This window comes from Entelurus aequoreus, linkage group LG10 (assembly GCF_033978785.1).
Source record: "Entelurus aequoreus isolate RoL-2023_Sb linkage group LG10, RoL_Eaeq_v1.1, whole genome shotgun sequence".
In the NCBI taxonomy this organism is placed as follows: Eukaryota; Metazoa; Chordata; class Actinopteri; order Syngnathiformes; family Syngnathidae; genus Entelurus; species Entelurus aequoreus.
In genome coordinates this window covers 42240299-42259675 of record NC_084740.1, presented here as the reverse complement: position 1 = coordinate 42259675, position 19377 = coordinate 42240299, and the positions used below count along the sequence as shown (strand labels likewise).

General features: G+C 34.9%; 1 protein-coding gene across 4 annotated transcripts in view; it reads right to left on the bottom strand.

The window, feature by feature from the left end:
* The window catches only part of nek3 (NIMA related kinase 3), a 30203-nt gene that overhangs the window by 4141 nt on the left and 6685 nt on the right, over positions 1-19377 (bottom strand). For all 4 annotated transcript variants that reach the window (XM_062060891.1, XM_062060889.1, XM_062060890.1 and 1 more), the window contains exons 8-12: positions 14786-14986; positions 14598-14709; positions 7620-7733; positions 5344-5457; positions 78-195 (exon numbers count right to left, since the gene is read on the bottom strand). In XM_062060891.1, coding sequence (XP_061916875.1) covers positions 78-195; positions 5344-5457; positions 7620-7733; positions 14598-14709; positions 14786-14986 — 659 coding nt within the window. The remainder of the gene's footprint in view (positions 1-77; positions 196-5343; positions 5458-7619; positions 7734-14597; positions 14710-14785; positions 14987-19377) is intronic.

Below are 19377 nucleotides of genomic sequence, written 5' to 3'. Positions count from 1 at the left end.
TCTAATGGCGATTCGGACGTGAGTCCATTTTTAGTGCGAAGACGACGTGCGGTCGCCACGGGAACAAAAGAGCTTACGTGTCCTCGTCGTCGGAGCGCGGCTGGAGGCGCTCGTCGTCGGCGTGGACTTCCTGCTCGGGGCCGTCTGTGTCGTCGCTCTGAGGCTGCGAGAGCGGACCAATCAGAGGACTGTCACCTGAGGAGGAGGAGGACACATCACTGCAGGCCGTTACAAATAGAGATGTCCCATAACAACTTTATCAGAATCAGAATCGTTTTATTGCCATTGTTTGAGAAAGGGTTCACAAACACTTTGAATACGATACTTTGAGTAGTGGCTGATAACGAAATGATACCAGCAGGAATCATGAGGAATGATTCAGAGGTCGCGTTGAAAAACACTAACATTATGACTAGAGATGTCCGATAATGGCTTTTTTGCCGATATCCGATATTCCGATATTGTCCAACTCTTAATTACCGATTCCGATATCAAGCGATACCGATATATACAGTCATGGAATGAACACATTATTATGCCTAATTTTTAGGGATGTCCGATAATGGCTTTTTGCCGATATCCGATATTCCGATATTGTCCAACTCTTTAATTACAGATACCAATATCAACCGATACCGATATCAACCGATATATACAGTCGTGGAATTAACACATTATTATGCCTAATTTGGACAACCAGGTATGGTGAAGATAAGGTACTTTTTAAAAAAATTTATAAAATAAAATAAGATAAATAAATTAAAAACATTTTCTTGAATAAAAAAGAAAGTAAAACAATATAAAAACAGTTACATAGAAACTAGTAATTAATGAAAATTTGTCAAATTAACTGTTAAAGGTTAGTACTATTAGTGGACCAGCAGCACGCACAATCATGTGTGCTTACGGACTGTATCCCTTGCAGACTGTATTGATATATATTGATATATAATGTAGGAAGCAGAATATTAATAACAGAAAGAAACAACCCTTTTGTGTGAATGAGTGTAAATGGGGGAGGGAGTTTTTTTGGGTTGGTGCACTAATTGTAAGTGTATCTTGTGTTTTTTATGTTGATTTAATAAAAAAAAAAAAACAAAAAAACCGATACTGATAATAAAAAAAACGATACCGATAATTTCCGATATTACATTTTAACGCATTTATCGGCCGATAATATCGGCAGACCGATATTATCGGACATCTCTACTAATTTTGTTGTGATGCCCCGCTGGATGCATTAAACAATGTAACAAGGTTTTCCAAAATAAATCAACTCAAGTTATGGAAAAAAAAATGCCAACATGGCACTGCCATATTTATTATTGAAGTCACAAAGTGTATTATTTGTTTTTAATATGCCTCAAAACAGCAGCTTGGAATTTGGGACATGCTCTCCCTGAGAGAGCATGAGGAGGTTGAGGTGGGCGAGGTTTGTGGGGGGTAGCGGGGGGTGTATATTGTAGTGTCCCGGAAGAGTTAGTGCTGCAAGGGGTTCTGGGTATTTGTTCTGTTGTGTTTATGTTGTGTTACGGTGCGGAAATGTGTTTGTCATTCTTGTTTGGTGTGGGTTCACATATTTGTAACAGTGTTAAAGTTGTTTATATGTCCACCCTCAGTGTGACCTGTATGGCTGTTGACCAAGTATGCCTTGCATTCACTTGTGTGTGTGAAAAGCCGTAGATATCATGTGACTGGGCCGACACGCAAAGGCAATGCCTTTAAGGTTTATTGGTGCTCTGTACTTCTCCCTACGTCCGTGTACACAGCGGCCTTTTAAAAAGTCATAAATGTTACTTTTTGAAACTGATACCGATAATTTCCGATATTACATTTTAAAGCATTTATCGGCCGATAATATCGGCAGCCCGATATTATCGTACATCTCTAATTATGACACATTTATGCCTCTGAAGTGGAGTGTTCATTATTATTCATAGTGGTCACAATAAATCATTAACTAAAACTCATGATGCGGACACATTTGTTACTGGATACTTCCTAATTCTGCCTTGGAGACTTTGTATGTGTAAGTCATATGCAACTATTGTTATTTGATACTTGTTTATATTGACATGTGACATTTTATTGTTCATTGATGATTACCTATGTCTAGCTTGTGTGCTTAGCTGTTGTGTAGCTGCTCTCTCCTAGTCGCCTATAGCCTAGCGTGTTGTTTACCTTTTGTAAATGACTTTAGTCAAATATGTCCTTATTGGAAGACGTTTAGATGTTAACTGTCTGTCCAGCTCTGCTTGTATCGCACATGATATAACACACAAGTAAACACTCTGCAGGAGTGCTTGTATCACACATGATATCACACACAAGTAACCATGCGGCAGGACAGCTTGTATCGCACATGATATCACACACAAGTAATCACGCGACAGGACTGCTTGTGTCGCACATAATATCACACACAAATAGACAGGCTGCAGGACAGCTTGTATCGCACATGATATCACACAAGTAATCACGCGGCAGGACTGCTTGTATCGCACATGATATCGCACACACAAGTAAACACTGTACTGGTACTAGTTACAAACAGTACTAGTATTAGTGACAAATAGAACTAGTATTAGTGACATACAGTATTAGTATTAGTGATCAATAGTACTAGTATTAGTGGCAAACTTTACTAGTCTTAGTGACAAACAGTACTAGTATTAGTGACAGACAGTACTAGTATTAATGACAAACAGTACTAGTATTAATGACGGACAGTACTAGTATTAATGACAAACAGTACTAGTATTAGTGACAGACAGTACTAGTATTAATGACAAACAGTACTAGTATTAGTGACAGACAGTACTAGTATTAATGACAAACAGTACTAGTATTAGTGACAGACAGTACTAGTATTAGTGACGGACAGTACTAGTATTAATGACAAACAGTACTAACATTAATGACAGACAGTACTAGTATTAATAACAAACAGTACTAGTATTAGTGACGGACAGTAATAGTATTAATGACAAACAGTACTAACATTAATGACAGACAGTACTAGTATTAATAACAAACAGTACTAGTATTAGTGACGGACAGTAATAGTATTAATGACAAACAGTACTAACATTAATGACAGACAGTACTAGTATTAATAACAAACAGTACTAGTATTAGTGACAGACAGTACTAGTATTAATGACAAACAGTACTAGTATTAGTGACAGACAGTACTAGTATTAATGACAAACAGTACTAACATTAATGACAGACAGTACTAACATTAATGACAGACAGTACTAGTATTAATAACAAACAGTACTAGTATTAGAGACGGACAGTACTAGTATTAGTGACAAACAGTACTAGTATTAGTGACAGACAGTGCTAGTATTAGTGACAAACAGTACTAGTATTAGTAATCCACAATAATAATGTTAGTGACAAACAGTACTAGTACTAGTGACAAACAGTACTAGTTTTAGTGACAAATAGTACTAGTATTAGTGACAAATACTACTAATATTAGTGATCAATAGTACTAGTATTAGTGGCAAACAGTATTAATATTAGTGACAGACAGTACTAGTATTAATGACCAACAGTTCTAGTATTAGTGACCAACAGTACTAGTATTAGTGACAAACAGTACTAGTATTAGTGACTAATAGTACTAGTATTAGTGACAAGACAGTACTAGTATTAGTGACAAGACAGTACTAGTCTTAGTGACAAACAGTACTAGTATTAATGACAAATAGTACTCGTATTAGTGACAGACAGTACTAGTATTAGTGACAAACAGTACTAGTGACAAACAGTACTAGTATTAGTGACTAATAGTACTAGTATTAGTGATTAATAGTACTAGTATTAGTGACAGACAGTACTAGTCTTAGTGACAAACAGTACTAGTATTAATGACAAATAGTACTAGTATTAGTGGCAGACATTACTAGTATTAGTGACAAGACTGTACTAGTCTTAGTGACAAACAGTACTAGTATTAATGACAAATAGTACTAGTATTAGTGGCAGACAGTACTAGTATTAGTGAGACAAATAGTACTAGTATTAGTGGCAGACAGTACTAGTATTAGTGACAAACAGTACTAGTGACAAACAGTACTAGTATTAGTGACTAATAGTACTAGTATTAGTGATTAATAGTACTAGTATTAGTGACAGGCAGTACTAGTCTTAGTGACAAACAGTACTAGTATTAATGATCAACAGTACTAGTATTAGTGACAAACAGTACTAGTATTAGTGACTAATAGTACTAGTATTAGTGACAAGACAGTACTAGTATTAGTGACAAGACAGTACTAGTCTTAGTGACAAACAGTACTAGTATTAATGACAAATAGTACTAGTATTAGTGACAGAAAGTATTAGTGACAAACAGTACTAGTGACAAACAGTACTAGTATTAGTGACTAATAGTACTAGTATTAGTGATTAATAGTACTAGTATTAGTGACAGACAGTACTAGTCTTAGTGACAAACAGTACTAGTATTAATGACAAATAGTACTAGTATTAGTGGCAGACAGTACTAGTATTAGTGACAAGACTGTACTAGTCTTAGTGAAAAACAGTACTAGTATTAATGACAAATAGTACTAGTATTAGTGGCAGACAGTACTAGTATTAGTGACAAGACAGTACTAGTCTTAGTGACAAACAGTACTAGTATTAATGACAAATAGTACTAGTATTAGTGACAAGACAGTACTAGTCTTAGTGACAAACAGTACTAGTATTAATGACAAATAGTACTAGTATTAGTGGCAGACAGTACTAGTATTAGTGAGACAACTAGTACTAGTATTAGTGGCAGACAGTACTAGTATTAGTGACAAACAGTACTAGTGACAAACAGTACTAGTATTAGTGACTAATACTACTAGTATTAGTGATTAATAGTACTAGTATTAGTGACAGACAGTACTAGTCTTAGTGACAAACAGTACTAGTATTAATGACAGACAGTACTACTATTAGTGACAAACAGTACTAATGTTAGTGACAGACAGTACTAGTCTTAGTGACAAACAGTACTAGTATTAATGACAGACAGTACTACTATTAGTGACAAACAGTACTAATGTTAGTGACAGACAGTACTAGTCTTAGTGACAAACAGTACTAGTATTAATGACAAATACTACTAGTATTAGTGACAGACAGTACTAGTATTAGTGACGAACAGTACTAATGTTAGTGACAAACAGTACTAGTATTAGTGTCTAATAGTACTAGTATTAGTGGCAAACAGTATTAGTATTAGTGGCAAACAGTTATAGTATTAGTGACTAATAGTACTAGTATTAGTGACTAATAGTACTAGTATTAGTACTTGAAGTATTGACAACAGACCTTCTCTGTGGACCACGAAGGTGCTGAAGGCTCGCTTCAACTCGGCTTTCTCCAACAAACTCAGCAGCCTCTCTGGAGGATCTCTCTGCCATTGTTTGCGTCGCCCTCTCTCCTCTGGACACATCATCCACACACCTGACTTACACATCATCCACACACCTGACTTACACATCATCCACACACCTGACTTACACATCATCCACACACCTGACTTACACATCATCCACACACCTGACTTACACATCATCCACACACCTGACTTACACATCATCCACACACCTGACTTACACATCATCCACACACCTGACTTACACATCATCCACACACCTGACTTACAGTCTGGGCCACGTCATCCACACACCTGACTTACACATCATCCACACACCTGACTTACACATCATCCACACACCTGACTTACACATCATCCACACACCTGACTTACACATCATCCACACACCTGACTTACAGTCTGGGCCACGTCATCCACACACCTGACTTACAATCTGGGTCACATCATCCACACACCTGACTTACAGTCTGGGTCACATCATCCACACACCTGACTTACAGTCTGGGTCACGTCATCCACACACCTGATTTACAGTCTGGGTCACATCATCCACACACCTGACTTACAGTCTGGGTCACGTCATCCACACACCTGATTTACAGTCTGGGTCACATCATCCACACACCTGACTTACAGTCTGGGTCACACGATGGACACATCATCCACACACCTGACTCACAGTCTGGGTCACACGATGGACACATCATCCACACACCTGACTTACAGTCTGGGTCACACGATGGACACAGCACCAGACTTACAGTCTCGGTCACATGATGGACACATCATCCACACACCTGACTTACAGTCTGGGTCACACAATGGACACATCATCCACACACCTGACTTACAGTCTGGGTCACACGATGGACACATCATCCACACACCTGACTTACAGTCTGGGTCACATAATGGACACAGCACCTGACTTACAGTCTGGGTCACATGATGGACACATGATCCACACACCTGACTTACAGTCTGGGTCACACGATGGACACATCATCCACACACCTGATTTACAGTCTGGGTCACACGATGGACACATCATCCACACACCTGACTTACAGTCTGGGTCACATGATGGACACATCATCCACACACCTGACTTACAGTCTGGGTCAGATGATGGACACATCATCCACACACCTGACTTACAGTCTGGGTCACACGATGGACACATCATCCACACACCTGACTTACAGTCTGGGTCACATGATGGACACATCATCCACACACCTGACTTACAGTCTGGGTCACACGATGGACACATCATCCACACACCTGACTTACAGTCTGGGTCACACGATGGACACATCATCCACACACCTGACTTACAGTCTGGGTCACACGATGGACACATCATCCACACACCTGACTTACAGTCTGGGTCACACGATGGACACATCATCCACACACCTGACTTACAGTCTGGGTCACATAATGGACACAGCACCTGACTTACAGTCTGGGTCACATGATGGACACATCATCCACACACCTGATTTACAGTCTGGGTCACACGATGGACACATCATCCACACACCTGACTTACAGTCTGGGTCACACGATGGACACATCATCCACACACCTGACTTACAGTCTGGGTCACACAATGGACACATCATCCACACACCTGACTTACAGTCTGGGTCAGATGATGGACACATCATCCACACACCTGACTTACAGTCTGGGTCAGATGATGGACACATCATCCACACACCTGACTTACAGTCTGGGTCACATGATGGACACATCATCCACACACCTGACTTACAGTCTGGGTCACACGATGGACACATCATCCACACACCTGACTTACAGTCTGGGTCACACGATGGACATGTCATCCACACACCTGACTTACAGTCTGGGTCACATGATGGACACATCATCCACACACCTGACTTACAGTCTGGGTCAGACGATGGACACATCATCCACACACCTGACTTACAGTCTGGGTCACATGATGGACACATCATCCACACACCTGACTTACAGTCTGGGTCACATGATGGACACATCATCCACACACCTGACTTACAGTCTGGGTCAGACGATGGACACATCATCCACACACCTGACTTACAGTCTGGGTCACATGATGGACACATCATCCACACACCTGACTTACAGTCTGGGTCAGATGATGGACACAGCACCTGACTTACAGTCTGGGTCACATGATCTGCTAGCGTACCTTGATGGACATCGCCATCAGACGACAGGAGGCTGGCGTTGGCCAACACCTGGATCACCGTCTCCGAGGGCTCGGCGGCCCAACGCCTTCGAGGAGGAGGTGCTTGGTTTTCCCCTGCAGTCAAAGGTAAGATGAATCTTCCATGGATTCATGCATGAATCTTCCATGAATTAATGAATGAATCTTCCATGGATTAATGCATGAATCTTCCATGGATTCATGCATGAATCTTCCATGGATAGATGAATGAATCTTCCATGGATTCATGTATGAATCTTCCATGGATTAATGCATGAATCTTCCATGGATTCATGTATGAATCTTCCATGAATTAATGAATGAATCTTCCATGGATTCATGTATGAATCTTCCATGAATTAATGAATGAATCTTCCATGGATTCATGCATGAATCTTCCATGGATTCATGTATGAATCTTCCATGGATTAATGACTGAATATTCCATTAATTAATGAATGAATCTTCCATGGATTCATGAATGAATCTTCCATGGATTAATGCATGAATCTTCCATGGATTCATGTATGAATCTTCCATAGATTAATGAATGAATCTTCCATGGATTAATGCATGAATCTTCCATGGATTAATGCATGAATTTTTCATTAATGAATTAATGAATCTTCCATGGATTAATGAATGAATCTTCCATTAATTAATTAATTAACACAACGGCATGGTAAGAGGCGGGGAGCGAACCGGCAACCCTCAGGTTTCTGACACGGGCGCTCTACCCACTACGCCATGCCACCCCATATTAATGAATTAATGAATCGTCCATGGATTAATGAATGAATCTTCCATTAATTAATTAATGAATCTTCCATGGATTCACGCATGAATCTTCCATGGATTAATGCATGAATCTTCCATGGATTCATGCATGAATCTTCCATAGATTAATGAATGAATCTTCCATTAATTAATTAATGAATCTTCCATGGATTAATGAATGAATCTTCCATGGATTCATGCATGAATCTTCCATGGATTCATGCATGAATCTTCCATGGATTAATGAATGAATCTTCCATGGATTCATGAATGAATCTTCCATGGATTCATGCATGAATCTTCCATGGATTCATGCATGAATCTTCCATAGATTAATGAATGAATCTTCCATTAATTAATTAATGAATCTTCCATGGATTAATGAATTAATCTTCCATGGATTAATGAATTAATCTTCCATTGATTCATGCATGAATCTTCCATGGATTCATGCATGAATCTTCCATAGATTAATGAATTAATATTCCATTAATTAATTAATGAATCTTCCATGGATTAATGAATTAATCTTCCATGGATTCATGCATAAATCTTCCATGGATTAATGAATTAATCTTCCATGGATTCATGCATAAATCTTCCATGGATTCATGCATGAATCTTCCATGGATTAATGAATGAATCTTCCATGGATTCATGAATGAATCTTCCATGGATTCATGCATGAATCTTCCATGGATTCATTAATGAATCTTCCATGGATTCATGCATGAATCTTCCATGGATTCATGCATGAATCTTCCATGGATTCATGCATGAATCTTCCATGGATTCATGCATGAATCTTCCATGGATTCATGTATGAATCTTCCATGGATTAATGCATGAATCTTCCATGGATTCATGCATGAATCTTCCATGGATTCATGAATGAATCTTCCATGGATTCATGCATGAATCTTCCATGGATTCATGCATGAATCTTCCATGGATTCATGTATGAATCTTCCATGGATTAATGCATGAATCTTCCATGGATTCATGCATGAATCTTCCATGGATTCATGAATGAATCTTCCATGGATTCATGCATGAATCTTCCATGGATTCATGCATGAATCTTCCATGGATTCATGTATGAATCTTCCATGGATTAATGCATGAATCTTCCATGGATTCATGCATGAATCTTCCATGGATTCATGAATGAATCTTCCATGGATTCATGTATGAATCTTCCATGGATTCATGCATGAATCTTCCATGGATTCATGCATGAATCTTCCATGGATTCATGAATGAATCTTCCATGGATTCATGAATGAATCTTCCATGGATTCAGGTATGAATCTTCCATGGATTCATGCATGAATCTTCCATGGATTCATGAATGAATCTTCCATGGATTCATGCATGAATCTTCCATGGATTCATGTATGAATCTTCCATGGATTCATGCATGAATCTTCCATGGATTCATGCATGAATCTTCCATGGATTCATTAATGAATCTTCCATGGATTCATTAATGAATCTTCCATGGATTCATTAATGAATCTTTCATGGATTAATTAATGAATCTTCCTTGGATTCTTGCATGAATCTTTCATTGATTCATGCATGAATCTTCCATGATTTCATGTATGAATCTTCCATGGATTAATGAATGAATCTTCCATGGATTCATGCGTGAATCTTCCATTAATTACTTAATGAATCTTCCATGGATTCATGAATGAATCTTCCATAGATTAATGCGTGAATCTTCCATTAATTAATTAATGAATCTTCCATGGATTAATGAATGAATCTTCCATGGATTAATGAATGAATCATCCATGGATTCATGAATGAATCTTCCATGGATTCATGCATGAATCTTCCATGGATTCATGCATGAATCTTCCATAGATTAATGAATGAATCTTCCATTAATTAATTAATGAATCTTCCATGGATTAATGAATTAATCTTCCATGGATTAATGAATGAATCATCCATGGATTCATGAATGAATCTTCCATGGATTCATGCATGAATCTTCCATGGATTCATGCATGAATCTTCCATAGATTAATGAATGAATCATCCATGGATTCATGCATGAATCTTCCATGGATTAATGAATGAATCTTCCATGGATTAATGAATGAATCTTCCATGGATTCATGCATGAATCTTCCATGGATTCATGCATGAATCTTCCATAGATTAATGAATGAATCTTCCATTAATTAATTAATGAATCTTCCATGGATTAATGAATTAATCTTCCATGGATTAATGAATTAATCTTCCATGGATTCATGCATGAATCTTCCATGGATTCATGCATGAATCTTCCATGGATTCATGCATGAATCTTCCATAGATTAATGAATGAATCTTCCATTAATTAATTAATGAATCTTCCATGGATTAATGAATTAATCTTCCATGGATTAATGAATGAATCTTCCATGGATTAATGAATGAATCTTCCATGGATTCATGCATGAATCTTCCATGGATTCATGCATGAATCTTCCATAGATTAATGAATGAATCTTCCATCAATTAATGAATGAATCTTCCATGGATTAATGAATTAATCTTCCATGGATTCATGCATGAATCTTCCATGGATTCATGCATGAATCTTCCATGGATTCATGTATGAATCTTCCATGGATTCATGCATGAATCTTCCATGGATTCATGTATGAATCTTCCATGGATTAATGCATGAATCTTCCATGGATTCATGCATGAATCTTCCATGGATTCATGAATGAATCTTCCATGGATTCATGCATGAATCTTCCATGGATTCATGTATGAATCTTCCATGGATTCATGAATGAATCTTCCATGGATTCATGAATGAATCTTCCATGGATTCATGTATGAATCTTCCATGGATTCATGTATGAATCTTCCATGGATTAATGAATGAATCATCCATGGATTCATGCATGAATCTTCCATGGATTAATGAATGAATCTTCCATGGATTAATGAATGAATCTTCCATGGATTCATGTATGAATCTTCCATGGATTCATGAATGAATCTTCCATGGATTCATGCATGAATCTTCCATGGATTCATGCATGAATCTTCCATGGATTCATGTATGAATCTTCCATGGATTCATGTATGAATCTTCCATGGATTAATGAATGAATCATCCATGGATTCATGCATGAATCTTCCATGGATTAATGAATGAATCTTCCATGGATTAATGAATGAATCTTCCATGGATTCATGCATGAATCTTCCATGGATTCATGTATGAATCTTCCATGGATTCATGAATGAATCTTCCATGGATTCATGCATGAATCTTCCATGGATTCATGTATGAATCTTCCATGGATTCATGTATGAATCTTCCATGGATTAATGAATGAATCATCCATGGATTCATGCATGAATCTTCCATGGATTAATGAATGAATCTTCCATGGATTAATGAATGAATCTTCCATGGATTCATGCATGAATCTTCCATGGATTCATGCATGAATCTTCCATGGATTCATGTATGAATCTTCCATGGATTCATGCATGAATCTTCCATGGATTCATGAATCTTCCATGGATTCATGAATGAATCTTCCATGGATTCATGAATGAATCTTCCATGGATTCATGTATGAATCTTCCATGGATTCATGCATGAATCTTCCATGGATTCATGCATGAATCTTCCATGGATTCATGAATGAATCTTCCATGGATTCAGGTATGAATCTTCCATGGATTCATGCATGAATCTTCCATGGATTCATGCATGAATCTTCCATGGATTCATGTATGAATCTTCCATGGATTAATGAATGAATCTTCCATGGATTCATGCGTGAATCTTCCATTAATTACTTAATGAATCTTCCATGGATTCATGAATGAATCTTCCATAGATTAATGCGTGAATCTTCCATTAATTAATTAATGAATCTTCCATGGATTAATGAATGAATCTTCCATGGATTAATTAATGAATCATCCATGGATTCATGCATGAATCTTCCATGGATTAATGAATGAATCTTCCATGGATTCATGCATGAATCTTCCATGGATTCATGCATGAATCTTCCATAGATTAATGAATGTATCTTCCATTAATTAATTAATGAATCTTCCATGGATTAATGAATTAATCTTCCATGGATTAATGAATGAATCTTTCATGGATTCATGCATGAATCTTCCATGGATTCATGCGTGAATCTTCCATTAATTAATGAATGAATCTTCCATGGATTCATGTATGAATCTTCCATGGATTAATGAATGAATCATCCATGGATTCATGCATGAATCTTCCATGGATTAATGAATCTTCCATGGATTAATGAATGAATCTTCCATGGATTCATGCATGAATCTTCCATGGATTCATGCATGAATCTTCCATAGATTAATGAATGAATCTTCCATTAATTAATTAATGAATCTTCCATGGATTAATGAATTAATCTTCCATGGATTCATGCATGAATCTTCCATCGATTCATGCATGAATCTTCCATGGATTAATGAATGAATCTTCCATGGATTCATGAATGAATCTTCCATGGATTAATGAATGAATCTTCCATGGATTCATGAATGAATCTTCCATGGATTAATGAATGAATCTTCCATGGATTCATGCATGAATCTTCCATGGATTCATGCATGAATCTTCCATAGATTAATGAATGAATCTTCCATTAATTAATTAATGAATCTTCCATGGATTAATTAATTAATCTTCCATGGATTCATGCATGAATCTTCCAAGAATTCATGCATGAATCTTCCATGGATTAATGAATGAATCTTCCATGGATTCATGCATGAATCTTCCATGGATTCATGCATGAATCTTCCATGGATTCATGTATGAATCTTCCATGGATTCATGCATGAATCTTCCATGGATTCATGTATGAATCTTCCATGGATTAATGCATGAATCTTCCATGGATTCATGCATGAATCTTCCATGGATTCATGAATGAATCTTCCATGGATTCATGCATGAATCTTCCATGGATTCATGTATGAATCTTCCATGGATTCATGAATGAATCTTCCATGGATTCATGTATGAATCTCCCATGGATTCATGTATGAATCTTCCATGGATTAATGAATGAATCATCCATGGATTCATGCATGAATCTTCCATGGATTAATGAATGAATCTTCCATGGATTAATGAATGAATCTTCCATGGATTCATGCATGAATCTTCCATGGATTCATGTATGAATCTTCCATGGATTCATGCATGAATCTTCCATGGATTCATGAATGAATCTTCCATGGATTCATGTATGAATCTTCCATGGATTCATGCATGAATCTTCCATGGATTCATGAATGAATCTTCCATGGATTCATGCATGAATCTTCCATGGATTCATGCATGAATCTTCCATGGATTCATGCATGAATCTTCCATGGATTCATGAATGAATCTTCCATGGATTCATGAATGAATCTTCCATGGATTCATGAATGAATCTTCCATGGATTAATGCGTGAATCTTCCATTAATTAATTAATGAATCTTCCATGGATTAAAGAATTAATCTTCCATTAATTAATTAATGAATCTTCCATGGATTCATTAAATAATCTTCCAGGGATTCATGTATGAATCTTCCATGGATTCATGTATGAATCTTCTATGGATTAATGAATGAATCTTCCATGGATTCATGCATGAATCTTCCATGGATTAATTCATTAATCTTTCAGGGATTCATGCATGAATCTTCCATGGATTAATGAATGAATCTTCCATGGATTCATAAATTACTCTTCCGTGGATTAATGAATACATCTTCCATGGATTCATGCATGAATCTTCCATGGATTCATGAATGAATCTTCCATGGAAGATTCATGCATGAATCTTCCATGGATTCATGCATGAATCTTCCATGGATTAATGAATGAATCTTCCATGGATTCATGAATGAATCTTCCATGGATTCATGAATGAATCTTCCATGGATTCATGCATGAATCTTCCATGGATTCATGAATGAATCTTCCATGGATTCATAAATTACTCTTCCATGGATTAATGAATAAATCTTCCATGGATTCATGCATGAATCTTCCTTGGATTAATGAATGAATCTTCCATGGATGAATGAATGAATCTTCCATGGATTAATGAATGAATCTTCCATGGATGAATGAATGAATCTTCCATGAAGAACTTGTTCATACCTTCCAGGGTGTCAATCAAACGCTGTCCTCCCAGATGGTGAAGGACTTTCCTCCCCTGGTCGCCCTGCCGTCTCCCAGCAGAGCGCCGCCCTCGTTGCTCCGCCTCTAAGGCCTGCAAACATGTCCGCCCATCAAAGGCTCTCAGGGTCAAAGGTCAGACGCCGTGCGGCGGCGGTTGGCAAGAGTACCTGGGGGGACAGGTGTGCTCGCAGGAGCCTGGAGACCCGGTGAGAGGTGAGGATGGTGCGCAGGGACGGACGCTCTTTGGGGTCCGTCTTGAAGACGTGCCTGAGCAACAGCTGCAGCTCAGGGGGGAGGTGCCTGGGGGGGGGAGGGTAGGACCCCCGACACACTTTCAGTATCAGACTCTTCCAGCTGGGAGCCTGGAACTGAACAATGACATACATCCTTGATATCATCATACATCATATATCATTTAAGATACACGGTCATACATCATGATACATAATACATGATATATGATACATCATGATACATGATATATGATACATCATACATGATGTATGATGCATGATATATGATACATCATGATACATGATATATGATACATCATACATGATGTATGATGCATGATATATGATACATCATATATGATACATCATATATGATACATGATACATCATGATACATCATACATGGTACATGATATATGATACATCATGATACATAATACATCAGGATACCTGATATATGGTACATCATACATGATACATGATATATGATACATCATACATGATACATCATGAAACGTCATAAATGGTCAATTATATTATGATACATCATATATTGTATGATACATGATATATAATACATCACAATAAGTCACACATGATACATGATATAAGATACATCATATATATGATACATGATGTATGATACATCATGATACGTCATAAATGATAAATTATATTATGATACATCATATACTGTATGAGACATGATATATGATACATCATGATACGTCACATATGATACATGATACATCATATATGATACATGATATATGATACATCATGATACATCATATGATACATGATATATGATACATCGTGCATGGTACATGATATATGATACATCATGATAAATCATACATGATACAGCATATATGATACATGATATATGATACATGATGATACATCATAAATGATGATACATCATAAATGATGATACATCAGACATGGTACATGATACATCATGATACGTCATACATGATATATGATACATGATATATGATACATCATGATACATCATATGATACATCATGATGCATGACATGATATATGATACATGATGATACATCATACATGGTACATGATGTATGATACATCATACATCATGATACATCATATATAATAAATTATATATGATAAATCATGCAACGTTATACATTATATATGATATCTGATGTATCATATATGATACATCACATATGATGTATGATGCATTAAGTATGATAAATCATACATAATGCATGATAAATCATATATCACATGATAAATGTATTGTATTGTCTGATATTGTGTTATTGTAATACAACTTTGCATTGTCAGATATTGTGTTATTGTAATACAACATTACATTGTCATATATTGTGTTATTGTAATACAACTTTGCATTGTCATATATTGTGTTATTGTAATACAACTTTGCATTGTCAGATATTGTGTTATTGTAATACAACATTACATTGTCATACATTGTGTTATTGTAATACAACTTTGCATTGTCATATATTGTGTTATTGTAATACAACTTTGCATTGTCAGATATTGTGTTATTGTAATACAACATTACATTGTCATATATTGTGTTATTGTAATACAACTTTGCATTGTCATATATTGTGTTATTGTAATACAACTTTACATTGTCATATATTGTGTTATTGTAATACAACATTACATTGTCATATATTGTGTTATTGTAATACAACTTTGCATTGTCAGATATTGTGTTATTGTAATACAACTTTACATTGTCATATATTGTGTTATTGTAATACAACTTTGCATTGTCAGATATTGTGTTATTGTAATACAACTTTACATTGTCATATATTGTGTTATTGTAATGCAACTTTACATTGTCATATATTGTGTTATTATAATACAACTTTACATTGTCATATATTGTGTTATTATAATACAACTTTAAATGGTCATATATTGTGTTATTATAATACAACTTTACATTGTCAGATATTGTGTTATTGTAATACAACTTTGCATGGTCAGTTATTGTGTTATTGTAATACAACTTTACATTGTCAGATATTGTGTTATTGTAGTACAACTTTACATTGTCATATATTGTGTTATTGTAATACAACTTTACATTGTCATATATTGTGTTATTGTAATGCAACTTTACATTGTCATATATTGTGTTATTATAATACAACTTTACATTGTCATATTCTGTGTTATTGTAATACAACTTTGCATTGTGATATATTGTGTTATTGTAATACAACTTTGCATTGTCAGATATTGTGTTATTGTAATACAACTTTGCATGGTCAGTTATTGTGTTATTGTAATACAACTTTACATTGTCAGATATTGTGTTATTGTAGTACAACTTTACATTGTCATATATTGTGTTATTGTAATGCAACTTTGCATTGTCATATATTGTGTTATTGTAATACAACTTTGCATTGTCATATATTGTGTTATTGTAATGCAACTTTACATTGTCATATATTGTGTTATTGTAATACAACTTTGCATTGTCATATATTGTGTTATTGTAGTACAACTTTGCATTGTCATATATCGTGTTATTGTAATACAACTTTACATTGTCATATATGGTGTTATTGTAATACAACTTTACATTGTCATATATTGTGTTATTGTAATACAACTTTGCATTGTCATATATTGTGTTATTGTAGTACAACTTTACATTGTCATATATCGTGTTATTGTAATACAACTTTACATTGTCATATATTGTGTTATTGTAATGCAACTTTACATTGTCATATATTGTGTTATTGTAATACAACTTTGCATTGTCAGATGTTGTGTTATTGTAATGCAACTTTGCATTGTCATATATCGTGTTATTGTAATACAACTTTACATTGTCATATATTGTGTTATTGTAATACAACTTTGCATTGTCAGTTATTGTGTTATTGTAATGAACTTTACATTGTCATATATTGTGTTATTGTAATGCAACTTTACATTGTCATATATTGTGTTATTATAATACAACTTTGCATTGTCATATATTGTGTTATTGTAATACAACTTTGCATTGTCAGTTATTGTGTTATTGTAGTACAACTTTACATTGTCATATATTGTGTTATTGTAATACAACTTTACATTGTCAGATATTGTGTTATTGTAATACAACTTTACATTGTCATATATTGTGTTATTATAATACAACTTTACATTGTCATATATTGTGTTATTGTAATACAACTTTGCATTGTCATATATTGTGTTATTGTAATACAACTTTGCATTGTCAGATATTGTGTTATTGTAATACAACTTTACATTGTCATATATTGTGTTATTGTAATATAACTTTGCATTGTCAGATATTGTGTTATTGTAATACAACTTTGCATTGTCATATATTGTGTTATTGTAATACAACTTTACATTGTCATATATTGTGTTATTGTAATACAACTTTGCATTGTCATATATTGTGTTATTGTAGTACAACTTTATATAGTCATATATTGTGTTATTGTAATACAACTTTGCATTGTCAGATATTGTGTTATTGTAATGCAACTTTGCATTGTCATATATTGTGTTATTGTAATAATATCTTTGCATTGTCAGATATTGTGTTATTGTAATGCAACTTTGCATTGTCATATATTTTGTTATTGTAATACAACTTTGCATTGTCATATATTGTGTTATTGTAGTACAACTTTATATAGTCATATATTGTGTTATTGTAATACAACTTTGCATTGTCAGATATTGTGTTATTGTAATGCAACTTTGCATTGTCATATATTGTGTTATTGTAATAATATCTTTGCATTGTCAGATATTGTGTTATTGTAATGCAACTTTGCATTGTCATATATTGTGTTATTGTAATAATATCTTTGCATTGTCAGATATTGTGTTATTGTAATGCAACTTTACATTGTCATATATTGTGTTATTATAATACAACTTTACATTGTCATATATTGTGTTATTGTAATGCAACTTTGCATTGTCATATATTGTGTTATTGTAATAATATCTTTGCATTGTCAGATATTGTGTTATTGTAATACAACTTTACATTGTCATATATTGTGTTATTGTAATACAACTTTGCATTGTCATATATTGTGTTATTGTAGTACAACTTTATATAGTCATATATTGTGTTATTGTAATACAACTTCATATTGTCATATATTGTGTTATTGTAATGCAACTTTACATTGTCATATATTGTGTTATTATAATACAACTTTACATTGTCATATTCTGTGTTATTGTAATACAACTTTGCATTGTGATATATTGTGTTATTGTAATACAACTTTGCATTGTCAGATATTGTGTTAATGTAATACAACTTTGCATGGTCAGTTATTGTGTTATTGTAATACAACTTTACATTGTCAGATATTGTGTTATTGTAGTACAACTTTACATTGTCATATATTGTGTTATTGTAATGCAACTTTGCATTGTCATATATTGTGTTATTGTAATACAACTTTACATTGTCATATATTGTGTTATTGTAATGCAACTTTACATTGTCATAT